We start from the raw sequence: 27,567 nt of genomic DNA on the forward strand, positions 1-27,567 counted from the left end.
TACACTGAGCAAAAATGATGGCTCCCGTGGCAATAGTAATTCCGTGACACAGACACTGAAAGATCGCTAGAGGTTCAGAAATTACAGTTCAGGAACTTAATGTGCATGTAAATCCCGTTAACAAACTTCCCTTATTTGCTCCTTTTTGGCATGCTGAACATACCATTGGAAGCATTCTATATCGGTTTTACCGCACCATAAGGGTGATTCCGCGGCGAATCTGCCGCTGGGACCACCCGCAGATTCAAAAAAATACCGGGGTTATGGCAGCTATCTGCTGCCATACCCCCGGTATTTAACGTCAAAGTACCGAATGATTAGTCTTTAGGAGCGTGGAAATGGTTTAAGATGTTAGCAAAGGGAACTGGACAGGTTTGACACCATTTAGTTCACAAAACAGCTGTGTGCTTTAGCCCACAACAGGACTTAAAATGTCACTAAATCCACATCATAAAAAAACTATCGATAAATGGTGTATTACATGTTGTTCATACTCACTCAGGCAGTATGATATTAGTTTTCTGTATTCTGAAAAAATACCTGGTTGAGCCTGCTGCTCACTATCTCCACCTTCTGTTCATGTCTCCAATTAAGCAAGGGATTTTGCAGCTGTGGTGGCAGCCCTGCACATGCTCAGTTTTCAGTGAGTTTAGTTCTATGCTAGGCATTTCCTCCCTATCACATCTGAGCAGCCCATGGGAGAACGGAGTCACACACGTGGGTGTATAGACAGTGGCAAATGACTGCCCACGCCTTCCTCCTCCTCCATCCTCACTAAAGAGCTAAACCCAACAGGGGTGGGATAATACATGTAGATATATGGAGGCTTCACCTCCATGTTATGCGAAGACACAGGCTGGGGGAGGGGGGGGGGGCGTGACACAGCCTGTGACTGGCAGACATCCGCCGTGGTGTTTAAACAATGCTCAATTGGTACTAAGGGGCCCAAAGTATGCCAAAACCCCCCCCACAATATTACACCACCACCAGCAGCCTGAACTGTTGATACAAGGTGGGATGAATCCAGGCTTTCATATGGTTTACGCCAAATTCTGACCCTACCATAGAATGTGTCGGCAGATAAGAACCATTTGGCCCATCTAGTCTGCCCAATATATCTGAATCCTTAGGAATAGTCCCTGGCCCTATCTTATATGAAGGATAGCCTTATGCCTATCCCATGCATGCTTAAACTCCTTCACTGTATTTGCAGCTACCACTTCTGCAGGAAGGTTATTCCATGCATCCACTACTCTCTCAGTAAAGTAATACTTCCTCATATTACTTTTAAACCTTTGCCCCTCTAATTTAAAACTGTGTCCTCTTGTGGTAGTTTTTCTTCTTTTGAATATGCTCTCCTCCTTTACCGAGTTGATTCCCTTTATGTATTTAAAAGTTTCTATCATATCCCCTCTGTCTCTTCTTTCTTCCAAGCTATACATGTTAAGGTCCTTTAACCTTTCCTGGTAAGTTTTTTCCTGCAATCCATGTACTAGTTTAGTAGCTCTTCTCTGAACTCTCTCTAGAGTATCTATATCCTTCTGGAGATATGGCCTCCAGTACTGCGCACAATACTCCAAGTGAGGTCTCACCAGTGTTCTGTACAGCGGCATAAGCACGTCTCTCTTTCTACTGCTTATACCTCTCCCTATACATCCAAGCATTCTGCTGGCATTTCGTGCTGCTCTATTACATTGTCTTCCCAACTTTAAGTCTTCTGAAATAATTACTCCTAAATCCCTTTCCTCAGATACTGAGGTCAGGACTGTGTCAAATATTCTATATTCTGCCCTTGGGTTTTTACGCCCCAGGTGCATTATCTTGCACTTATCCACATTAAATTTCAGTTGCCAGAGTTCTGACCATTCTTCTAGTTTTCCTAAATCCTTTTCCATTTGGCGTTTCCCTCCAGGAACATCAACCCCGTTACATATCTTTGTGTCATCAGCAAAAAGATAAACCTTACCATAGAGGCCTTTTGTAATATCACTTATGAAGATATTAAACAAAATTGGTCCCAGTACAGATCCCTGAGGTACCCCACTGGTAACCTGAGCTTGTTCTGAATGTTCTCCATTGACTACAACCCTCTGTTGTCTGTCACTCAGCCACTGCCTAATCCACTCCACAATATGGGAGTCCATGCTCAATGACTGCAGTTTATTGATAAGTCTTCTATGTGGGACAGTGTCAAAAGCCTTACTAAAATCTAGATATGCAATGTCTACTGCACCTCCACCGTCTATTATTTTAGTCACCCAGTCAAAAAAATCTATAAGATTTGTTTGACATGATCTCCCTGAAGTAAACCCATGTTGTTTTTCATCTTGCAATCCATGGGATTTAAGATGTTCCACAATCCTTTCCTTTAATAGGGTTTCCATTAATTTGCATACTATTGATGTCAGACTCACTGGTCTATAGTTGCTCGATTCCTCCCTACTACCTTTCTTGTGAATGGGCACGACATTTGCCAATTTCCAATCTTCCGGGACGACTCCTGTTACTAATGATTGATTAAATAAATCTGTTAATGGTTTTGCCAGCTCACCACTAAGCTCTTTTAATAATTTTGGGTGTATCTCATCAGGACCCTGTGACTTATTTGTCTTCACTTTAGACAGCAATCTTAGAACGTCTTCCTCTGTAAAGACACATGCATCAAACGATTCATTAGTCATCCTTTCAAGTGGAGGTCCTTCTCCTTTTTCTTCTGTAAAAACTGAACAGAAGTATTCATTTAGGCAGTCGGCTAGCCCTTTATTCTCTTCTACATACCTTCCGTCCTTTGTTTTTAATTTAGTTATTCCTTGTTTTAATTTCCTTTTTTCATTTATATATCTGAAGAATGTCTTATCCCCCTTTTTCATAGACTGAGCTAGTTTTTCTTCTGCCTGTGCTTTAGAAGTTCTTATAACTTGCTTGGCCTCTTTCTGCCTAATCTTGTAGATTTCCTTATCTTCATTGCTCTGGGTTTTTTTATAAATTACAAAATGCTAGCTTTTTATTTTTAATGATTTGGGCCACTTCTGCTGAGTACCACAGTGGTCTCTTCCTTTTTTTGCTTTTACTGACAAGTCTAATGCAATTTTCTGTTGCCTTCAATAATGCACCTTTTAAGTAGTCCCATTTCTCCTGGACTCCATGTAATCCGTTCCAGTCTGATAAGGACTCATTTATGACTAATTTCATTTTTGAAAAGTCTGTTTTTCTAAAATCTAAAACTTTTGTTTTTGTGTGGTGTGACTCTTTCACGGTTCTTATATTAAACCACACTGACTGGTGATCACTAGATCCCAAGGTTTCGCCTACAAGGACATCATATACCGAATCCCCATTTGTGAATACCAAATCCAAAATGGCTTCCCTCCGGGTTGGCTCCTCAACCACTTGTTGCAGAGACAACCCCAATAGGGAATTTAGAATATCTGTACTCCTGGTAGAACTTGCTATTTTGGTTTTCCAGTTTATATCTGGAAGATTGAAATCTCCCATAATGATAACTTCTCCTTTCATTGTCATTTTAGCTATTTCTTCAACTAGTAGATCATCTAGTTCTTTAACTTGACCAGGTGGTCTATATATCACACCTACACGAGTTACTGCATGATTAGCAAACTGCAACGTAACCCAAACTGACTCTATGTTGGCCTCACCAACTTGTATTAGGTTAGATTTAATGCTATCTTTCACATACAGGGCCACTCCTCCTCCTTTCTTGCCTTCTCTGTCTCTTCTGTATAAAGAGTACCCTGGTATGGTTATGTCCCAGTCATTTCTTTCATTAAACCATGTCTCCGTAACAGCCACTAAATCTACATTCTCAGATGCCATAATTGACCCAAGTTCATTGATTTTTTTACCTAAACTGCGAGCATTTGTAGACAGGACTCTGAGCTTATCATTTCTTAACCTCTGTGCTTCTGACCTGTTCTGGCATTGTTTCGGGGGGCAATTGGACTGCCCCCCCTTCCTAGTTTAAATACTCTTTCGCAAATTCTTGGAGTTGTTCACTAAGTACATTTGTTCCTTTGAGAGAAAGATGCAATCCATCTTTTTTGTACAGTTCCTTTCTATTCCAAGTAGAGCTATCATGAGAAACAAAGCCAAATCCTTGCTCTTGACACCATTTACTAAGCCATATGTTGAACTCCTTTATGCGCCTCTGCCTATCATTCTGAACATTATGCACAGGCAGAACTTCAGAAAATGAAATGGTGGATGCAAAATTCTGTACGTCATTACCAAGTGTGATAAAATATTTTTTCACCTCTGACACTTCATTGCAAGCCAGGTCATTTGTCCCTAGATGGACAAGAACATCCACGTCCCCTTCCTGCTTTGCTTGCTTAATATTAATAATACGTCTATCTCGTCTAGCAGTAGCACCAGGGAGACATCTCACAAAACCATTTTCTTTAAGCTCCACACTTCTTATGATTGAATCACCCAGCAACAGCTGCTTTCTTTGAGACTTCACTTTACCTTTTTTGTCCTTGGCTGCAGTCTTGCATACATTAGACATAGGAGTCGATGGTTTCTCACCCTCTGTGCTTGAGTCCATATCCATGTTGTCCTTACATTCTGAGAGTGCTGCAAATGAATTATGGAGAACCACCGACTGTGGGACATGTCTTCTATCCACCCCTCTAATGCCACCATCTAAATCTCGCAGCTGAAATGGAGGCAACGTTTTTCCAATCTTGTATTGTCCAATTTTGATGAGCCTGTGTGAATTGTAGGATCAGTTTCCTGTTCTTAGCTGACAGGACTGGCAGCCGGTGTGGTGGTCTTCTGCTGTAGCCCATCTGTTTTAAGGTTCGATGTGTTGTGCATTCAGAGATGGTATTCTGCATACCTTGGTTGTAACGAGTAGTTATTTGAGTTACTGTTGCCATTTTACCATCTTAAACCAGTCTGCCCATTCTACTCTGACACCAACAAGGCATTTTCTTCCACACAACTGCCGCTCACTGGAATTTTTTTTTTTTTTCGGACCATTCTCTGTAAACCCTAGAGATGGTTGTGTGTGAAAATTCCAGTAGATCAGCAGTTTTTGAAATGCTCAGACCAGCCTGTCTAGCACGAACATCCATACCACGTTCAACGTCACTTAAATCCCCTTTCTTCCCCATTCTGATGCTCAGTTTGAACTTCAGCAAGTTGACTTCACCACATCTAGCTACATAAACACATTGAATTGCTGCCATGTGATTGACTGATTAGTAATTTGTGTTACCAATCAATTGAACAGGTGTACTTAATAAAGTGGCCGATAAATATGTATATCTAAAAAGATACATATATTAACTTTTCCTATAAACTCCCATATCACACACATATTCAGTTACTACCTGGCACAGCATACATACACCGTATTCCCATTAACACAGCAGCCATATATGCAGTTCTATTCCAAACTCTCTCACCTCCAACAGCAGCTATATTCCTTACTTCTAGTGGGTGGTATTGGTGGAATTAGAATAAGAATCATTTTTCGGTCCTGTGACTGACCATTGTAAATCCTAAAGGAACTAAATAATGAGATTTTTGACTTACCGTAAAATCCATTTCTCTGATGTTCATTGACAGACACAGCTCCTGATATTCATAACCATTGGGTTATACTGCCCCCTACAGAAATAGGACTCTAGGCAGAAAAGAATTCTGGCTAAGCCTATGGGCAGTCCCAGGGGGTATACTCCCTCTTACTGCTATAACCACTCAGTTTTGTTACAAGCAGTGTCAGGAGAATTCTAACTCCACAGAGGGGTGGGTGCTGTGTCTATCAATGAACATTAGAGAAAAATGGATTTTTGTAAAATCTTACCGTAAAATCCTTTTCTCTTAGCTCATTGACAGATGTAGTCCTCGGTGATACAGCACCTTCGGGTTATGTCGCCTCCACAGGAGTAGGACTAGACAGAAAATAAAATGCTCTGGCCACACCCTAGGGGCAGTCCCCGAGGGTATATCCTCTCTCTCTCTGCCACAGCAAATCAGTTATGTCACAAAGCAGTGTTTAGAGAATTTAACCCAACCCAACTCCAAAACAGAGGGGCGGGTACTACGTCTGTCAATAAGCTAAGAGAAAAGGATTTTACGGTAAGATTTTACAAAAATCCATTTTTCTCTATCGCTCATTGACAGACGTAGTCCTCGGTGATACAGCACCTTCGGGACGTCCCAAAGCAGTACCACAAATGAGGGGTGGGAGAAATGGAAATTAAATCCAATCTAGAAGGCCCAACCGGTGCCAACTAGAAGTTTTACAATGCTCATCCTCAATGATGGAGACTCAACAAAAAATTTTTCACCAGAAAAAAACCCTCGAGGTAGACCACCGGTCTCATCAAATTGCGGCCTGCAAAACCTTGCGGCCAAATGAGGCATCCGCCGATGCCATCACATCAATTTTATAAAATTTTGTAAAGGTATGTACCGACGACCAGGTGGCCGCCTTACATACCTGGACCACTGACGCCTGATGGCGAAAGGCCCAGGAAGTACTGAGCGCTCGAGTGGAGTGCGCCCTAACAGGGAACGGAGGACTCCGACCCTTAATAGAATAAGCCTGTACCACCGTCTGTCTAATCCATTTGGCAATAGTCGCGGCAGATGCAGGCAACCCCTTTCTGGGGCCATCCGTGATCACAAAAAGTGAATCCGTCTTACGAAACGATTCCGTAGCCTTCAGGTATACCCTTGATTGCCCGAACCACCTCCAAGGAATGCAACGCATGTTCCCGATGATGATTGGGCTGAGGACACAAGGAAGGTAGTACAATATCTTCATTCAGATGAAAATCTGAAACCACCTTTGGAAGAAAGGATGGCTTAGGATGAAGTACTACCTTATCCCTATGAATCACCAAGTATGGGGACTGGCATGCCCTGGCGGAACCGCGTGGCCGTCGGGAGACATGCTTCAGCTGGAGGAATGACCTGGCAAGCCGCATACATGTCCTGTGGCTTCTGACAGGTAGGATACTTCTAGTATCACAGTAAGATTCTAGTGCTGTCACATATTACAATCATTTAAACATACTTTGTAATTAGATTGTCAGCTCCCAAACCAAGCCTGCTGGCTTTTTGTACACACAAATCACACTCAATATAGGGGGATCTGTGCTATGTTATAGGATAGAGGGGAACCCATCCTTACCATTACAGAGAGGGGCCCGCGTTCACCACAAGACCCGTCAGGGGGAAAGGGGGAACATACTACTCACCATACCGGAACCAGGTGGGCGCCAACTCCTGACAGTACCCCTCTCCACCGAAGTTGGAGGGCTGTCGACCAATACGGACGCCGTGACTCATGGTCCTTGGCGTTTCAGCGAGACGTTTAACTCGCAGGGTCAGTCCCCGTCCAGTGGGACTATGTCGCGGCCGACCCAGCGCGGAGCTATGGCCTGCACGCGCTCGTAGGCTGAACTGGGGTGACCACTGGATCTCAACATCCAGCCCGTCGCCCAGTTCAGCTTTCTTGCTTGAAGATCTCACAGGAACACTGGAGAAAAAAAGCTGTCTAAAAAAAAATCTTTTCTAAGAAAAAAATCCTGCCAGGACCGAAGATCCCAGCAAGGTATCTAGGTCCTTACTCCTGACTAGACAGAAAAAAAACTGATTTGCTGTGGCAGAGAGAGGATATACCCTCGGGGACTGCCCCTAGGGTGTGGCCAGAGCATTTTATTTTCTGTCTAGTCCTACTCCTGTGGAGGCGACATAACCCGAAGGTGCTGTATCACCGAGGACTACGTCTGTCAATGAGCGATAGAGAAATGGATTTTACGGCAAGTCAAAAATCCCATTTTCGCTTTCGCTCATTGATGAACACAGCTCCTGGTATTCATAACCATTAGAATGTCCCAAAGCGAGAGGGCGTGGCTTCCGGGCGCTGAAGATGGCCGCTTAGTCCTTCAGCTCCGCTCGGCCACCCGGGACATCTTCTGACTACAGCCTCCACAGCGGGCTCTGAACACCGCAAGTTCACCCTATCGCCTCCAGGAACGATGAGGAACAAGAAGGGATCTTCCCAGTCTCGCAAGCTGGACGGATTTCTCATCTCCAGCTCGGCCGGACTCCGGCAAGATGGCGCCGGCCGGCCCCCGCAGCACGCACCCAGCCGAGGAGGGAGCCAAGGTGGCGGAGTACAGCCATTCAGGCAAGTAGCCAACCCGGATAGTGGCAACTCCTCCGGTGCCTCCACTCCCCCTTCTCCCTCCTCAAGGAGCCCGGCCAAGCAGCGTCCCCGCTGGGGCTCTCCCCCCCCCCCAATCCCGCTCAGCCATGCGGGATGGATCAATCTGCACCCTCCTCTGGGGAGCCCGGGGGATTGAGCACATTGCCTGCGGATCCTTTTGCCGCTTTCCAGGTGGGTGATCATCCGATATCTGGCACTCTTCTTAAAGGAATGCTCCATTCCCTCTGGTCATCACTGCATACGGATTTGATGCAGGACCTTAACCGGACAAGACAAGATGTGCAGCAGCTGGAGGTGAGAATGGATAATGCTGAGGCCTCCATGTCTAAATGCTCTTTGTCTCTCAATACCCTCATCTCAGCTCATAATGATCACATGGATGACATTGATTGGATAAAGGACAAGCTTGCAGACCTGGAGGAGAGGTCTCGGAGGAACAATTTAAAGTTAAGGGGAATCCCCGAATCTGTACAGCCCCAACATCTGCGCAAAATGGCTACTGATCTCTTCTCTGCACTGGTTCCTAATCTAATTGCAGCAGAATTGGAGATAGATAGAATCCACAGGATTCCTAAGCCTCACTTCATTGCACAAGACCTGCCTCGGGATGTTCTCCTCCGTGTGCATTTTTTCCAGACAAAGGACAGAATCCTCCTGGCCTCTAGACAACTTCAGGCTCTCCCTGGGGACTTTCCGCAGGCCCAGATACTGCCAGACTTATCCAGACACACGCTCCAGAAGCGTAGGAATCTCGCCACCATAACAAAAGCCCTGAGGAATCACCAAATCGTGCATAAATGGAAGCACCCGGCTCAATTGTCTATTACCCATCAAGGCAATACTGTGACGATCGCTTCTCTAGAAGGTATGGCCCTTTTGCATCGCTGGGGCATCATTCCGGATCCACCAGTCGCTCAGTCGCGGTCTTCCAGATCTCCCTCGCCGCGGATCCTCCCGGATGATTGGCACGTGGTGTCCCGCAAACGGTCCAGTTCCAAACACTTCTCGCCCGGAGGTGAACGCATCACAATGCCTGCTCAGCGTTAGTCCCTGGCCTAGGTAATGTTGACCTACTGGCCCCTCTCTTTTTGTTGCAGGTTTTACCTGCCCCTAGACTCTTTTTTATTGTTTGTCAGGCTCTCCCAGCCTCCCTGCCTTCCCTCCCCTTCTCCTCGTTTTGCTCCAGTCGGACTATAGGACTTATCGTTACTGAACGAACTGCACTACCCTTGGCCCCTGTCCAGACCATCCGCTCCGTTTCTCAGATGATTCCATGATGATCAAATTTTTGTCGTTAAATGTGAATGGTCTGAACCATCCAGTTAAGCGGTTCTCCCTGTGGACTGAGTTATGCAACAGTGGTGCCGATGTGGTATGCATTCAAGAGACCCACTTCAAGCTTCACCACCAGCCCAAGTTCTCACACAGGAACTTTCCTACCTTATTCTTCGCCAACGCCACGGAGAAGAAACGAGGCGTACTGATAGCTCTGAGAGACTCGATTGCCTTCTCGATGCGCAAGCTGACTCAAGATCCTGACGGCAGATACCTCATCCTGCAGGGTGACTTCAATGCTATGCCACTAACCCTGGTGGCTGTCTATGCTCCCAACACTCATCAAAAACGCTTCCTTTCTAGGTTGATGAAAAAGGTTTCCGGTGACATCTACGGTAATCTGTGGCGATATGAACTCAGTGGTCGACCCAGGGCTTGACACCTCGGTGCCCGCCCGGGGCCGACAACTTTCCTTGGGCTCTCTTTTGGCCTCGGAACAACTATTTGATGTATGGCGCTGCCAACATGGTTCAGAAAGGGACTATTCGTTTTATTCCTCGAGACATAATTCATACTCACGTATTGATATGTTCTGGGCTGACCTCCCTTTACTGGGTAAAGTCTCCTCCTCGGCTATCAAAAACATCACGTGGTCCGACCACGCGGCTGTTGAGATGGTCCTGGAGGAGTCTGGACCCAGGGAACGGACGTCGGTATGGCGTTGTGATGTCAAGGTACTCCAGGATCTAGCTGCTGGTAAGGTAGTCAGAGAGCAGCTTTCTGAATATTTTGACCTCAATGCCCCCTCCGTGTCGGACCCCTGGGTGCTCTGGGGAGCGCACAAGGTGGTCATTCGCAGTGTGTGCATTCAACAGTCTGCTAGGATGCGTAGGGCTTACAGTCGCAAACTCACGGCTCTCCAGACCGAGATACGTGATCTTGAGACTACACACAAATCTACTCCCACACAAGCCATAGCCTCGCAGCTTTCCAGAGTGAGGGACTCTCTGAAGTCCCACCTCATGGAACGTTACGACCGCCATTTGAGGGTGCTTAAGCTCAAATATTACGCGCAGGCGAATAGGGCGGGCAAGTTTCTGGCGGCAAAAGGATCAAGCAACGCAGGGTCTCCACGCGAATCTCCCACCTTTCCCAGCGCTCTACTGGCTCCAGACTGACCCATCCCCGGGATATAGCGAATGAATTCGCGGATTTCTACGGGTCCCTATACAATCTGGCCCTAGACCCAAACACTGCCCAACCGACAACAGCTCTCATTCGTCAGTTCCTAGACAAGCTACAATTGCCGTCCCTGACTGGGGATCAGCTGCAATCCCCATCATCCCCATTTACCCTGACTGAAGTATCTAAAGCCATAAGACTGCTCCCCACTGGGAAATCACCGGGTCCAGATGGTCTTTGTAATGAATATTACAAAATTCACGTCGACACCTTGGGCCCTCATCTGGTTGAGGTTTTCAACCTGGCAATCCGCAGGGCTGAATTCCCTAGAGAGATGTTGAGCGCACATCACCACTATCCCCAAAATCCGGCAAGGATGCCAGTCTCCCAGCAAACTATCGTCCCATTTCTTTATTGAACAGCGACCTCAAGATTTACGCCAAAATCTTGGCGTCCAGACTTCAGCCCTTCCTCCCCCAGCTTGTGAGGAACGACCAGATGGGCTTTATGCCGGGCAGGCAAACGTCTGATGCCACCCGGCGAATCATAAATCTAGTCCACCTGGCGGAGATGTCTAAAACGCCTTCTCTGCTCCTCACCTTGGACGCAGAGAAGGCGTTTGATAGGGTAAACTGGTTGTTCATGCGACTCACGCTGGAAAAATTTGGTTTCTCGGGAAGCATACCCTCTGCGATTCTTGCCCTTTACTCATGTCCCTCAGCTCAGGTCCTCACTGCTGGCACAACCTCGATTCCGTTTAAAATAACTAATGGCACCCGCCAGGGCTGTCCCCTCTCACCTACGATCTTCAATTTGATGATCGAACCCCTGGCGGAGGCCATTAGGTCAGATAATGATGTGATGGGATTTCGGCTGGGTTCCGTCTCCCATACGGTTAATTTGTTCGCGGACGTCGTGATCGCCCTCACCAATCCGAGCCAGTCCCTCCCGGCCGTCCATAGAATTCTTTCAGACTTTAGCTCGATATCCTACCATAAGGTGAACACGTCCAAGTCTTTAGTACTGAACATGGGGGTTAGCAAGCGAGACGCTGACCACCTTCAGAGGGACTATCCCTACCCCTGGACCGAGGTTTCCATCCCCTATTTAGGTATACACATCACCCCCTCCACCAAACGCCTACTCCCTGCTAATATTGACGCCTTATTGAAAAAAAACATCTAAAGAAATGTCGGTTATGTCCAAAACAGAACTCTCCTGGGGTGGCCGGATGGCCGCCTACAAAATGTCAATCTTGCCTCAAATATTATATCTCTTTAGAGTGCTCCCCCTCACCTTTCCCAAAAGACACCTGGATGCTCTCTCTAGGAATATGCGTGACTTCATATGGGGTGGTAAGAGGGCGCGTGTGGCTACCTCTACCTTATCCCTTCCCAAATCCTTGGGCGGTGCTAAACTCCCTGACCTAGCCCTTTATCTATGGTCCACTAGATTGGTTCAGATCCAAACTTGGTTCTCTACCTCCCACGCCCTTCCTTGGGTTCAACTTGAACGCCATCTCACTTCCACTATTTATGGGATTTATGGATCCCCTGGTCATTGGCTCAGCTCCCACCCACGACGCAGTCTTCGCTTATGGCGTGGCGCAAACTTGCTCTCTCCGGTGAGAGGCAGGCGGATAGACATTCTCATACTTCCTTGTCGCTCTCTGTTTCCATCCTGGCTGCCCACCTTCCCTCCCTGCAGTTGACCCAACGAATTAATCTAGGAATGACCTCTTTCTCTCACTTTTATATCCACGGTACACTGCGCTCTCCGGCCTCCTTGGCAAGGGAGTTCAGTGTCCCTCGCACGCTAATCTTCACGATTCATCGTATACACAGCTTCCTAGTTAAACACCCTCCAACGACGGCCCATGTCCCCGCTAAACCCTGGGAGTACTACCATGTGGACCCAAGTCCGCCCAAAGGTATCTCCCTTTTTTATGAGAACCTACTTCAATCTGCAGATAACCCTAAGTCTATGTCAATGCTCAGGTGGGAGAAAGATTTAGCGAACACCTTTACTACAACTCAATGGTCCAGAGCTTTGTTGTCCACATATCTGTACTCGCACTGTACTTCCCACTGGGAACTAATGCTCAAGATCATGAACCGGTGGTATTATACCCCATTTCGGCTCTCGAAGCTGTTCCCCTCCACCCCTGCCCACTGTTGGCGTGAGTGTGGGGGAACGGGTACACTGGTACATATTCTCTGGGAGTGTCCTTCACTCACGAGTAATTGGAAGAAAATATTCTGTTGTATAGCGGATTGCACGGGAATCCTTAGTCCCCCGAGAAAGGAGCTTGCGCTGTTGAATTTGGGCATCGAACGACTACCCACTGCTTTTCCGACAGATGGTGGTGCATATCCTGTTAGCGGCAAGAACGCTCATCCTACGTAGGTGGAAATCGCTGGAGATTCCAGGTTTCTCTGACCTGGTCTCACTAGTGAACGATAATTATTGCTTGGAAAAAGCCCTGGCAACCAACGATGTCTCTTTGCATAAATTTGCCGAATCCTGGCGTTATTGGAAATATTACCAACAATGACCTTGACGCTTGGTGGCGTGGTGGGGTTCAGCCTCTTCCCTGGCAAGTATGTTCCCACTGGGATGTCGGGGGGGGGGGGGCTGTCAAATCCCTCCGGGCCGGCCGGCCTCATGGTTCCTCTTCCCTTTATCTCTGTTTTAGGCCCTTCACAATTTCGTTGGATCTTGGAGTACATTCTGGTGTATTTTGGGACATGATCTAGGGCTGAATGATGAGCATTATTTTTATTGCTTCTTGTTCTCTCTTTTTTTTGGGTCATACAAGACAGTGCCTATATCTGTTTAAATTTCCGCTGTTCACCCGTTGGCCATTGACTGGTTATGGCATCTGACCTTCTTCTTTGACTATTTGTTTCATGACTGTTATTGGACTTTTATTGAAATTTTGTTATGTCCAGTCTGGAGTAATGTTCCCCCCCCCTTTTTCCCCTTCTCTCCTCCATTCCCTCCCTCCTTCCCCCCCCCCCCCCCACATCGTTGCCTTATAGAGTTATGCTCTACATGTCTTGTTAACACTGCTTATGCTCTTTGAATGTTTGTATTACCCTTTTTTCCTATGAAAAATCAATAAAAATTATTGTTTAAAAAAAAAGAATGTCCCAAAGCAGTGTTAAACATGAGGGGTGGGAACAACCAAAAATATTCCCAAGGCAAAACAATAGCCAAACAGGCAACAGGAGCTCAACCAAACAACTGGAGCCCAGCTGAAAAAAAACAATACACCCTCAAAGAGGCTCAGGTCCTCTTAAACAGCAGCCTGCAAAACCTTGTGGCCAAAGGAAGCATCCGCAGATACCAACACATACACTTTATAAAACTTTGTAAAAGAGTGCACCGACAGATGGCAGCCTTGCAAACCCTCGTCACTAAAGCCTGATGACGAAAGGCCCAGGAGGCACTAAGCGCCCTAGTAGAGTGCGCTTTGACAGGAGGAAGAGGCAGAGGAAGCGGACAACCCTTTTCAAGGTCTGTCCGTGAGCACAAAGAGTCTGACTTCCTGAAAGACTCCGTAGCTACCAGGTACACCCTAATTGCCCGGACCACATCCAAGGTATGCAAGGCAATTTCCGTTGGATGTTTAGGCCTGGGACACAGGGAAGGCAACACGGTGTGTTCATTCAAATGAAAATCAGAGACAACCTTTGGAAGGAAAGACGGACAAGGGCGAAGAACCACCTTATCCCTGTGAATCACCAGATAGGGTGAACGACAGTATAACACCGCCAGTTCCGACACCCTGCACACAGAGGCGATAACCACCAAAAAGGCCACCTCCTGGGACAGCGTAAGCAGGGGAATCTCCTGAGTATTTCCAAAGAGAGGCTCCTGTAGAGCACCAAATTGAGATCCCAAGGCGGCAATGGAGCCTGCACTGGAGGGACCAAATGGGTGTATGTGGCCAAAAGTCATTGGAAAAAGACCACCATAGCCGACACCTGGCACTTGATGGTACTCAAGGCCAACTTCTGCAAGGATGAACACAAGGATGAACCCCAACCGAATCACACCACGCAATGCAAGTCTTCCACGTACAACGGTAGATCTTCCTAGAAGTAGTAAAATATAATATATAAACGGGGGTTGTGAGAACCAGCGCTATGGATAAGAACTGACAGGCAGTAAATATATATAAGGTTGCAGCCACCAACCGAACCCCTAAGAAACTTAGGGGCAGGAATATAGTGTGGGGGTGAATAGTTGGAAAACGGCGCTACCTAACGCATGTGCAAAGATGCGGGTGAAGAGGAAAAAAGTGCTTAGTGCGTGCAAAGTGACATATAGATAGTTGTGTACATAGGTCAATATATATAGAACTTTGGCCAAGACAATAAATAAATAAATGAATAAAAGAAAGAAAGCGAAGTGTGGTAAAAATGTATGTTAAAAGATGTATATTAAATCAATACTATAGTGATTTCCAATAGGTACTGCTGAATAAGTGATAATTAATACAATAATTAAATAGGTGAATAATGTAGAATAAATACTGTTGAATAAATAATATTAGGTAAAAAACGCTCAATGTATTGGTTATAAATCGATCTTAAATCAAAGGAGCAGTGAGGATACTAATTGTATACCTTTTGGGATGTAGTTCTCCAGTTTGAACACTAGGTGTCACACTTACCCTAAGACCACAGATGTTAGGTATATGAGCCAAAAGACAGGATGTAGGTGAGATCCTCAAACCTGTCTACTGACGGTCCCCTCGGACCCAAAAAGATCCCATCTGGGTACAAAAGGGAGAAAAGAGAGAAGCTACTCAGTGTGATAAGTGTGGATCGGGTATACAATGTGATAGTAGCGACTCACGCTTGGGTAGATGCAGCAGATCCCTTCAGATATTGGCAGTCTGCGCCAAGGAAGCTCCTGCGTTCCAAGCCTCGGCGAGCTGCGGACCGGAAGTGACGTGGGTTTCCGCCCTACGTACGTTTCGTCATAGGACGTCTACGGGGAGCGGTGACCGCTCCCCGTAGACGTCCTATGACGAAACGTACGTAGGGCGGAAACCCACGTCACTTCCGGTCCGCAGCTCGCCGAGGCTTGGAACGCAGGAGCTTCCTTGGCGCAGACTGCCAATATCTGAAGGGATCTGCTGCATCTACCCAAGCGTGAGTCGCTACTATCACATTGTATACCCGATCCACACTTATCACACTGAGTAGCTTCTCTCTTTTCTCCCTTTTGTACCCAGATGGGATCTTTTTGGGTCCGAGGGGACCGTCAGTAGACAGGTTTGAGGATCTCACCTACATCCTGTCTTTTGGCTCATATACCTAACATCTGTGGTCTTAGGGTAAGTGTGACACCTAGTGTTCAAACTGGAGAACTACATCCCAAAAGGTATACAATTAGTATCCTCACTGCTCCTTTGATTTAAGATCGATTTATAACCAATACATTGAGCGTTTTTTACCTAATATTATTTATTCAACAGTATTTATTCTACATTATTCACCTATTTAATTATTGTATTAATTATCACTTATTCAGCAGTACCTATTGGAAATCACTATAGTATTGATTTAATATACATCTTTTAACATACATTTTTACCACACTTCGCTTTCTTTCTTTTATTCATTTATTTATTTATTGTCTTGGCCAAAGTTCTATATATATTGACCTATGTACACAACTATCTATATGTCACTTTGCACGCACTAAGCACTTTTTTCCTCTTCACCCGCATCTTTGCACATGCGTTAGGTAGCGCCGTCTTCCTAGAAGTAGATTTCCTAACTTTCAACAGTGTAGGAATCACCGATTCAGATAAACCCCTATTCCTTTAGCACCTTGCATTCAACAGCCAAGCTGTCAAAGCCAGCAACTGTAAAGCAGGATGGAAGATTGGTGCTTGAAACAGCAGATCCTTCCTGGGAGGAAGCTTCCTAGGAAAACCGGCGACCAGCTGCACCAGATCGGCATACCAAGCCCGAAGAGGCCAGTCCGGAGCCACTAAGATGACCAGAATCCCTTCTGCCTCGATCCTGCGTAGAAGTCTGGGCAGAAGCTTGGGAGGAGGGAAGGCGTAAATCAGCAGATATTGACCCCACGAGCCAACAGGGCGTCTTTGGCGCCCGCCAGAGGATCGCCTGACCGAGCCACAAACCTCTGCACCTTTCTAATGAGCCAAGACACCAACCTTGGGGGTGCCCAACCGGAGACACAGCTGATTAAACACCTCCGGATTAAGGGACCACTCCCCTTGGTCCAACGCCTGCCGACTGAGGTAATCTGCCTGCTCATTTTCCACCCCGGGTATGTGTATGACGGGGAGGGCTGGAACAAACCATTCTGCCCACCTTAGAATGCCGGCTACCTCCAGACTCGCCATCAGGCCCAGCACCCGCATGCAAATCCAGAGGGACGACCATCTGTTGGACAGCAGGAGGAGAAATGCAGCCTGCAATTTCTGGAGTTTGTCCAGAGGAAGGAGCACTCTGGCTAGGACCAAGTCCAGAGTCAGGCCCAGATAGTCCAGCTGTGTGGACAGAGCAGACTTCTGAAAATTCAGAATCCAGCCAAACTCCCACAGACTTTGTATTGTGATCTCCAGGTTTTCAACCAGAGCAGAGAGAGACTCTGCTCGCAGAAGGAGATCATCCAGGTAGCCCAATACCATGATCCCTCGTTGTTGTAGCAAAGCTAGCACCGGGGCTAACAGAAAAATAAAAAAATTGCTGTGCAAATTCCCCCCACCGCTGCACCAGTGGCACCAGAGGTCCCAGCGCACCAAAAAACATGGCAATAGCAGAAAAAGGGAGCTTTGTACACCCACAGGGACTCACCACCACCGACTCAGGAGGGACACAAGAGCGCAAAGCTGCATGCCGCACAGTGATCAGAGAGAAAGGGGAGACGCAGGCGCTGGCACTAGAGGCCCGCCGCCAATTCACCGCTCCACAAGCTACAAAAAAATGGCCACCGCATTGAAATCAATGGGAAACTACCAAAACATAGCCGCCGATACCGAGGACAGCCATCCACGGCAAAATGGCGACGCCCACACGCCGGGACCCCCAGGTACATTTAGCCAGCAAAAGGGGCCCCTGGCAGGGACCCCCACCAGGACCATTTCCCCCGAAAAATTGCGAACTAAGCAGCCAGAGGCACGTGCTCCCCCGGTCCCGCTTAACACCCCAACACATGTATAACAGCATGGCCTAAGGGGGGAGCTGGGTGTGGGTGAATGGGAGGTATTCCGCAGAGGGACCCCAATAGTAAGGAGGACCGCTATGTGGGAAGGAAAGACATGGGGGGCCTACCAACCCAGGAAGGGGCCCACGTCCACCCTGAGAAATCACCAAAGGGAGGGGGGGGGGGGGGACACTACTCACCACACCTCAGTGGGCACCACTCCGGGCAGACCACCGCACCATCGTGGAATAGGGTTGCTGCTGGCCAGAGGTATGCTGCGGCTCAGGTCGTGACCAGGGCTATGCGTCCTCGCAAGACGTTTACCTCGCCAGCCATCCCCCGTCCAGTGAGGCTGTGTCGCGGCCGACCAAGGGCGGCGCTGAGGTCGGGTCGCGCTCGCTGGCCGGACTGGGAAGACCATAAGGATCTAGGATATCCAGTGCATAGCCCACTCCAGCAGTTGATTGTAGTTCTGACTGGAACAGACTTGATTGCAGTTCAGGCAGGAACAGAAAATAATAAAAGAAAGAAATTCTGTTTAAAAAAAGGAAAAAGTGCTAGGACCAGAGATCTCAGCAAGGAACTAGGTCCTTACTCCAGACTAAGCAGAAAAAAACTGAAGTCCTATAGCAGGAAGTGGGAGTATACCCCCTAGGACTGCCCTATAGGCGTAGTCAATTATTTTCCGCCTAATGTCCTACTCCTGTAGGGGGCAGCATAACCCAAGGGTCAAAGAAGATATGGAGCTGTTTCCGTCAATGATTGAAAGAGATCCTTATACTCACGTGTAAGCTTTGTGAAGTAAAACTTTTAATGTCCAATGATTATTGCTTTGCTTTACAACAGCCAGACATAGTCATTATTCATAAAATGTCCCGACAGACCTGCTGTTCGTACAGGTGTGTAGTTTGGAAGCAGGACAGAGTTTCCTTCATGCTTTGCCATCACGTGATAGAATACTGACTGTGCCAAGTCAAGGTCCACAGAGCATAGGGGAAGTCGGGTTCCACCTTTGGGAGCGCACTGATTGCCTGTCTGTAAATCAGGGCTACAAATGAGAACTTTAATGACTAAGACCACTATGGCCGGCTGCTGAAAGACATAGCAATATTCATCAAAGAAGAACTAAATGTATTTTTAAAAAACATACGAGTAGGCAGACTTTTATTTATTGCAATAAAAGACACCTACATGTCTGCTCTCAGTCTTCTGTGGCAGTTTACATAGCAGTTTCCCAGGATCTTAAATTGTCCTGTACCAGCCAAATAAAAATGCCAGAATATCAGCACCTGGAAGGAGCTAGAGAGAAAATACCGGTGAGGAACCCCTCACAGATTTTGGAGCCATCGAGGAAAAGGAGATAAATATAGTGAGGGTTTAGTTTGGTTTAAATGCTACACCACCAATAACGTCACTTTTTCCCAGGATCTTGGTCTAGCAATATGCTATGGCTATATGCAGGACTTTCTGGTTGCCAGAGGACTGGTGGTGGTGGTTGTTGTGGTGTTATGTTACTTTCTAAATTTTCTGTGGTAGGCAACATTCTTAAAGCAGAGCTCCAGCCCCCATCCGCCCCTTCAAAAAATAAAAAAGTCAACAGCTACAACTACTGTAGCTGCTGATTTTTAATATTAGGACTCTTACCTGTCTAGGGGTTCTGCAATGTCGGCACCCCAGACGATTTTTCAACCCAATCTATGGAGCTGGCGCCACCATTCCTTGTAAGGGAAACAGTCAGTGAAGCCTTGCGACTTCACAGCTGGCTCCCTACTGCGAATGCGCCAAGCGTGCTGCGCTTTCTGAATGCCCCCATGGCTGGGAAAGAAGGAAGGGGGCTGAACTTCCTGCGGCGAGGTCCGCAGAGAGGTCTCCCAGGAATTGGGGACAGGAATTTTGGGTGGAGCTCCACTTTAAAAAGGGGTTCCTGTGATAAGCAGGGTATAAAGTCCTTGCTTGCATGTTCAGACCACACCTATCCAGTCTTATATAAGCTCTCCATATTCATCCTTGTGGTAAGCTGCTGTCCTATTGGGGTGATCCCCCTTCTCCCCCCTTTTTGGTGTATTTGCTATTTTTCATCTATATTTTGGTAAGGAGTACCTATTGGGGTTCTGTGGCATCCTTTATCACATTTTTCACTACGGGAGCAGTGGTGTTCTCAATGCACTTTGGGTGTCCTTTCTTTACATATATAATTTTTTTTGGTTTTACGCTATGGCGGTGTATTTTTTTGTATCACACATGTTACCACTCCATTGAGGGATCCGCGTTGGAACCTGGTAGTCCACCTGGACCTCATCCCTAGGACGTATTTTGAACATGTTGATGGGCCTTTGTTTATTTTATTTCCGGTAAGCGGTACCTGCACAAGTTACCCGTTTTTGTTTCCATATTCTGGACATTATTCGGATTCTTCACTATTTCACCATACAGTCAACCTGTATACATCATCCACAGCGCAACTTATTTTATATTGGACATTTTTTGGGTGCTAGTCTCACTTGAGGTTGCTGCTTTTATTTTACTCTTGGATTAGCGCAATTGTTTTCCCCTTTTTTTCTATAAAGTCCTTGGCCCTCAAAATCCCTGACCTATTGCTCCACTACATAAGAGCTGTATTTGACCAAATTGTACATTTGACAGCAGTGTATTCCAAAATCAAAGTAAAACTGTATTAACCTGTTCTGACTGAAGTACATTCCTCAGTTTTTCATTTTACGGTATATTTAATCAAGCTCCCTTCATGTTTTTTTTTATTGTTTTTAAATGTATGACTTCATGACTTTACCCACATTGAGCCTCTATGTGTACACTTGTAGCTGCACCAAAATGACTGCATCTGCTAGTCAAATCATCTTTTCTCTCCCCAAGAACCACAGAGTAACAGCTTGAATGCAAAGCAGGCTTTTAGAACACAGACTTGCCTTCCAGTGATGGCAGTTGACTGTCTTCTCCTTTAAGACTCTTACTGGTATTGGCCTCACTAACATCAGTCTTCTCTCCTTTATCAGAGCCTGACCCATCCTGACTCAGATCAGGTGTGGTGTGCCTTTCCGTTGCCAGCAGCTCCACTGCTTGTACTTCAGCATCCATCTCTGGGGTGAGAAGATTGGCTAGTTTTAGAATTGCATATTGCTTCTGCACAATGTGGAGGAGAGCACTAACCAGCCTAAAAGAAAAAATATATATTAAGGAGGAACACTATTCGAAAGTAAAAGGTATATTTAATGCATTGCAATAGTTCAATTTCTTTAAATGTAACGGCGCACGATAAGATCAGTTTACCCAATGCTATACAGTTTCTCATCCATTTAGACTCCATTTTTGAAACCTCAACTTGTATCCTGGCCCATGCCCAAGCTTTTCTGCCTAAATGTCTTCCTCGCATAAATTATTTATTCATAATTTGCTTCAAAATAAGACAAATTGGTCTGGATAACGCTAATTCTTCAGAATATACGCTAGCCAACTTTCTTGGTTGTCCAAGAACTGTCCATTTCATAAATCCCTGCAATAATTTTGGACATTTTCAGACTGGGCTATAAGGCACCTATTTTTAAAATGGGGACAACCCTATCCTCTTCAATCCTCTGTTAACACCAACAAATGCACTTTTTTTAAATTCTGCTCTGATATGCTTAAAGCTGAACTCCGGGAAGAAAAAAGGTTTTCCCCATACAGTGGGGCCGTGACCTCTCCCTGCACTCGCTGTCACAATTTAAAAAAAATGCAGCAGTGCGGAGCTCCATCCACTCAGAGTTCTGTCAATCAGCACTGATGAGCACTCTTAGTAGCTCATTGAGCATTCCAGTACATTCAATACGGTACGAGGTACAGGCAGAGAGCTACACTGACAGTCTGCAGGAGCCTGATACTCTACCCAGCGATGCAACGCTTTACAGGCTCCTAATATATATATAAATAATAATAATAAATGCGCATTTTTACCTGTAAAAAAAGATATGCATTTTATTTTTTTTAACTGCTTCGTGTTGGCTGTACGCATATATGCGGCCTCTCAGTGGGTGGGCCTTAACACAGAGAGGCTGCATATATGCGTACCTAAAGATAAACAGAGCGGTGCAGAGCGTGTGACCTGTACGCTCCCAGAACAGTTAACGTCGCCTAACAGAAAGCTCTGTTATCACATTGCATCTTCTTTAGGCACCAGCCTCTGTAGTCTTAATTTTAAGATATTCCATTACTACAAACAAAAACACTTACTTGTTGGTGCTGTAGTTTTGTGGAGCAATTAATATACTCAGGCTGTTCTCTTCTCCTGATTCCCTTTCAAAACTGTTCGATACAGAATCCTGCATTGGAAAGAGAGCGATCAGAAAGGCATGTAAAGTAATAGCCGTAAAGAATACAGATTAAAAGCGGAACCCAAAAGGGGAAGTTCCTCTTTAAGGACTCGGTCCCCCACATTTGGCACTTTGAGGAGCGGGGGGAGAGCAGGGACGCGATTTTTACAGGTACTTGCTCCCACTTCTGTTCCCAGCGCCGCAGCCCTGGGAACGGAAGTTCTTCTTCCTCCCCCGCCCCTGCAGTCTACTGGGACACTTGCATGTCCCAGAAGACTGCATCCACCAATACAGGATGCGCCGCGCGCATGCACAGTGGGTGCCCGGCTGTGGAGCCCCAAGCGGTAACAGCCAGGTGCTCATAGTAAAGATGCCAGAGCTGCCGAGGGAGGAAAGAGGGATAAGGCTGCGGTGAGCTCACCGCTGGACCGTGGGACAGGTGAGTGGCTGTTTTTTAAAAGTCAGCAGCTGACTTTTTTTTTTTTTTTTTTTTTTTTTTTAATAGGTGCCTGGAGTTCCTCTTTAAGGCCAGGACACGTTCACATGGGCTTATTCTTCTACTATTCTTAAACTTAAAGTGGAACTTCACTCTCGTAATCAACGTGAACTATTTTTAATCCTTATATTTTCCTATCTATTTACCAATGCTAGCAACACATTTCTTCAGTTACTTCCTGCTTTCCAGACCAGGGCAAATGAGGTAATACTGTACATCCCAGGAGTCTGTAGGAGGGGGTTTTCTCAGCTCAGGACACATTCCTGCCCAAATGCCTGAGCTAAGGGCAAGATGGATTCCAGAAGTGAATGCTACATGAATCATCAGCCCTTACAGATTGGTGGTACAGCAAGAGTACACAATGCATTTGCAAACGTTTCAGCCTGCACCAAGCAGACTTCTCAAAGCCTATAAAGCACCCTCCAGCTAGTGTTTGGGGTGTTTGAGGATGTTCATGAAAGTTCTGGCTGTCACTTGAAACAAGCTGCTAGCAGGCGTTAAACAAGTTTCAGCACTTGTTTTAAACCAATATGTGTGGTTTCGTCCTAAAACTGGAGCTAAAGGGCACTTTAAAGGCTTCAAAAAAGCTGGAAAAGATTGGCTAAAGTCTTTGCAAATGCTTTAAAAAAGATTTTGCACACACTAATCTGGTCTGGCAATGGGTTCTCTATGTATTTCAGTCAGTTTTTTTTATCCACGTATCAAGACTTGTTCCATAGTTTTAAGGCAATAACTAGTTAAGCTCCACCTTAAATCGCAAAAAAAACTTAAAGCAACATTTTCTTATGGTGTCCCTTCCATCTACACAAAAGCTAATAAAATCTTCTCCAATTTTTACCTATCAGGTGCTTTCTGTGCTGAGTGACTGCACTTCCAAGTTTCTGGCCCAGGCTGGGCCCCGCTGCTTCTTAGAATTGGTAACCCAATTCCTCCTGGGATAGCTGCAGCATAATTTGCAGTGTATCTGGCCATATGTAGTGGACTTCCACGCATGCACACAAATGTTGCTGGGCACTAGACTTCCTGTCCATAAGAGGCTGATGGTATTTGCGTGCATGTGTGGATTTCTGCCATACATTTGCAGATGCGCCACCGATTTCTTCCATCTACTATATGCCTAGAAGAGACTGGTGGTGTATTCGCATATGCGCACATACAAGTTTATTTTTTTCTTAAATGGCAGTGCAGAGGAGTGGGGGAAGGTAATTCATGAGCAGGTTAGTTCTGCCCTAAGGCTCCATTTACACCTATGCAGTTTGCTTTTGAGCGTTTCTGCAGTGCTTTTTGCAGTTTTTACCACAATTTGAGTTTTGCGTTTGTTTATGCTTTTTCTTTTTGGCAAATTTGTTGCTGGGCAGGTTAAAACGCAAATTGCGGCAAAAATCACAGTAAAAACGCACTACATGCTTTTCTGAAGCTTCTCTTTAGAAGTCTTTTGAACCAGAAAAGCACCGTTTTGCTTTTTAAAAGTCCCTGACCCTTTCCAAAAAACGCAGAGGTGTTAATGTGAACCCATGTTAAAAATGTCCTGCATTTCTGCAAAAAGCACGAAAAAACGCATTGGTGGGAATGGAACCTAACTGCTAACCAATGACTAAATATACATTGACGAGATCATTAAATTAGATGTAATGGTGTGCTGTGGAAAAAGTAGGCACAGCCTTGGCTTTAGAAGTTGGCAGAAATTACTTTTGTAGACATTTAAATAGCTGCCCACCAGTCTATGACATCCACAATGTTTGACTGCTCAGTGCACAATTCTTTCAGGTACAGGATGCTTGTATTTGGTTTCCTTGTATGTACTGCTATTTTAATCCCCCCTCCCCCCCCCCCCCCAACATTTTAATGGGTTTCAAATTAGGGCTTTGTCTAGGTCTTTTCCTAACCCTTCATGTCTTTGTTTTTAAGCCATTCCTTGGGACTCCTCTAGAAATGCTGTCTTCTATATGTACTAAACATGCTTTTTTTGTTACTGTGGCCAAACAGCTAACTTATATTTACCAATCCCCAGCAATTTATTCCAGAAGTCCTGGTCTTTGCCTAGTGTTCTTATTGGATTGCAAAAGCATTTTCCTGGCATGCCTCATGTGCAGGTTATTTTTAGTGGAAGCTTTTTGGATTGTGGATGCGTGCACATTGACACCAACTGTTGTAAGAGTTAGCTAGGATTCTTAGAGATTTCAACCAATCAGCTTATCAATTGATTTTGCAGGGACTCTCATTCCAGGACAAATTAACTTGCATATATGGGAGCTTAACCACTTCTGGACCGGGAGGAATTGCCCCCTTAATGACCAGGCCATTTTTTGCTATTCAGCATTGGGATACTTTAACGAAAAATTGTGCGGTGGTGCGACACTGTACGGAAATAAAATTGATGTCCTTTTTCCCCACAAATAGAGCTTTCTTTTGGTGGCATTTGATCACCTGTGCAATTTTTATTTTTTGCTCTATAAACAAAATAAAAAGAGCGACAATTCTGAAAATATATTATATATATATATATATATATATATATATATATATATATATATATATATATATATATATATATATATATATATATATTTTTTTTTTTCCACATTCTGCTATACAACATTCCCAAAAAAAAAAAAATAAAAAAAAAAAAATCTATATTTTTCACCCTTTTAGGCCAATTTGTATTCTGCTACATATTTTTGGTAAAAATCGCAATAAGCGTATTTTGATTGGTTTGCACAAAAATGATCACGTCCACAAACTAGGTGAAAGGTTTGTCATTTTAATTTGTTTTTTTTCTTACTACTAATGGCATTAGTAGTGGGCAATTTAGCAGGACTGTGACATTGCGGCAGACAGATCGGACCCCTAACTGACATTTTTGACACTTTTGGGGGGACCAGTAACATTACTACCGTAATCAGTGCTTAAAATATGCACTGTTACTGTAATAATGGCATTGGCAGGGAAGGGGTTAACCTAGTGGGTAATCAAAGGGTTAAATGTGAGCCTAGGGGAGTGTTTACTGTGAGCCTAGGGGAGTGTTTACTAACTGTGGAGGGAGAGACTTGTGAAATTAACATAGAGACCTGTGATCCCTCTATAGAAAGGTCACAGGCGCTCTGTGATCATTTCAGAAAGAAGAACGGTCAGCTGTGTTTACAACAGCTTACCGTCCTCTCTCACCGGGGAGCAATCGCCGGTGCCCAGGGGCAATTATGGCTGCCGGCCCCGTGCATCGGCATCCCCGCTGCTTACTGGTGGCAGGAGCACGCCGACACGCGCTCGCCCCCCAGCACCAAGCGCACAACCGACGTACGGCTACGTTGGTTCACGTAGGAGGGCCAGCCTGCCACAGTAAATGTGTGGCGGGCGGTCCGGAAGCTGTTAAGGTAGGTATTTTTGGAAGGAAAGTACAATTCGAAGCTGCCATAAACAAGGCATATGGATACACTATATATGTTACATTATATAAAAGAAGTGATTTGTCACTATTTGCTATATTTTACTGCAAAGGAGAAGTTAAAGATGACATTCAGAGTAAATAAAAAGAAAAAGCATACATACTCCGCTCTATGCTGCAGCATAGCTATGATGCTACAGCTGTTCCCTGATGGCTCTAAGCCTGGGAATTGAGCAAAACAACTGCTGATTGCTCAGTTCTTGGTCCCCTCTGAGTAGAGAGCAGTGACTGTCAGTCACCACTCTCTGGAACACCAGGCTGGAGAGGGAATGGGTGCAACTGGCTTCGGCTCTCAACTTTGCACTGAGAGTTGGAGCCAGCTGTCTATCAGGGCTCTGGGTGGATCCTGACAATATGGTCAGGAACCTTCCTAAGCGCCTCTGTGACATGAGCTTACAGCAGACTTTAGCCCACAGTTAGCTGATTTAGGGTCACAGGAGAGCTCAAGTAAATTCACTCCTGTGAACCAGAAGAAACGTATGGCTAAAAAGTTTGGGCCATACATTTGTTTTTAAGTCTGGGTTCACACTTATGCATTGTGTGCTTCTCATGGGGATTTTGGCTGGAGTTCAGTGCGATTTTGCATTGCGATTTGTGCTAAAGATTGTAATGCATTTTAAGATTTGGCGCAGTTGCGATTTCTGCTACGGGGGGGGGGGGGGCGGACATATGTAAAAATGTACACAGAAAAAGTGTTCTTTGCACACTTCTGAACTCAAGATGCGATTTCATGTCTGTTTCCATTGATGTCTATAGAGCAGAAAATCGCACCGCGACACGGTAAACTCGCACAGGACCCTTTTTGTTGCTACATCGCATTCGCATAGTGTTTTTGGATGGCATGCAAATCTAGGCTTTTTATAACGTATCAAATTTGCATCAGTGTAGACCAGTGCTGAATGTAACAATTTGGCTTTGGCCATACTTCTCTTTTAATGTAACAATTTAATTATTGTTCCAGTGTGACCAGTTTTAATGATGTCTGTGGCATTTAGAGCTTCTAGCCTGTGCTTTTCCTATTACAAAGTTTATTCTAAAAAAAAGCCAATCACAATCTGCTGCTTTTTTAGACAATAGCAAAACAATACCTACACTCTTACAACTTGCTGTCAACACTGGTGTTTAATCAAAAGTGACAGGTAAGCTTTACAAAGTTGAAAGTGACATGTCTGCGTTTTTGCTAAAGTCAGATTGCAGGTGGGTTGAGAAAATTACTGCTACGGAGACTTTTAGGTTGCTATAGGTAATACAGACCCTTTTCCCAGTAAAAATCCATCAGGCAGACATTGCATCCAATCACAATTAAATGTAATCTTTACTTGGGGGGAAAAAAAAAAAAATCAAAGGATATTGTATTTCCAGGAAAAATACAACAACTTTTAATTGTAGCAATAATTAAGAGACATTTTTGATTGAAACATAAAATCCTTTTTGATTACCATGAATTTTAAAAATGTTCTAAAAAATG

The 27,567-nt window shown here is 45.3% G+C and overlaps 1 protein-coding gene across 1 annotated transcript in view; it reads right to left on the reverse strand.

Annotated features, from left to right (window-relative positions):
• LOC309568122 (kinesin-like protein KIF18B) overlaps positions 1–27,567 on the reverse strand; it is a 183,133-nt gene that overhangs the window by 40,304 nt on the left and 115,262 nt on the right. The window contains exons 11-12 of the mRNA XM_082273725.1: positions 22,082–22,170; positions 20,782–21,026 (exon numbers count right to left, since the gene is read on the reverse strand). Coding sequence (XP_082129851.1) covers positions 20,782–21,026; positions 22,082–22,170 — 334 coding nt within the window. The remainder of the gene's footprint in view (positions 1–20,781; positions 21,027–22,081; positions 22,171–27,567) is intronic.

Source organism: Pelophylax lessonae, assembly GCF_965119305.1.
Source record: "Pelophylax lessonae genome assembly, chromosome: 12".
NCBI classification, from domain to species: Eukaryota; Metazoa; Chordata; class Amphibia; order Anura; family Ranidae; genus Pelophylax; species Pelophylax lessonae.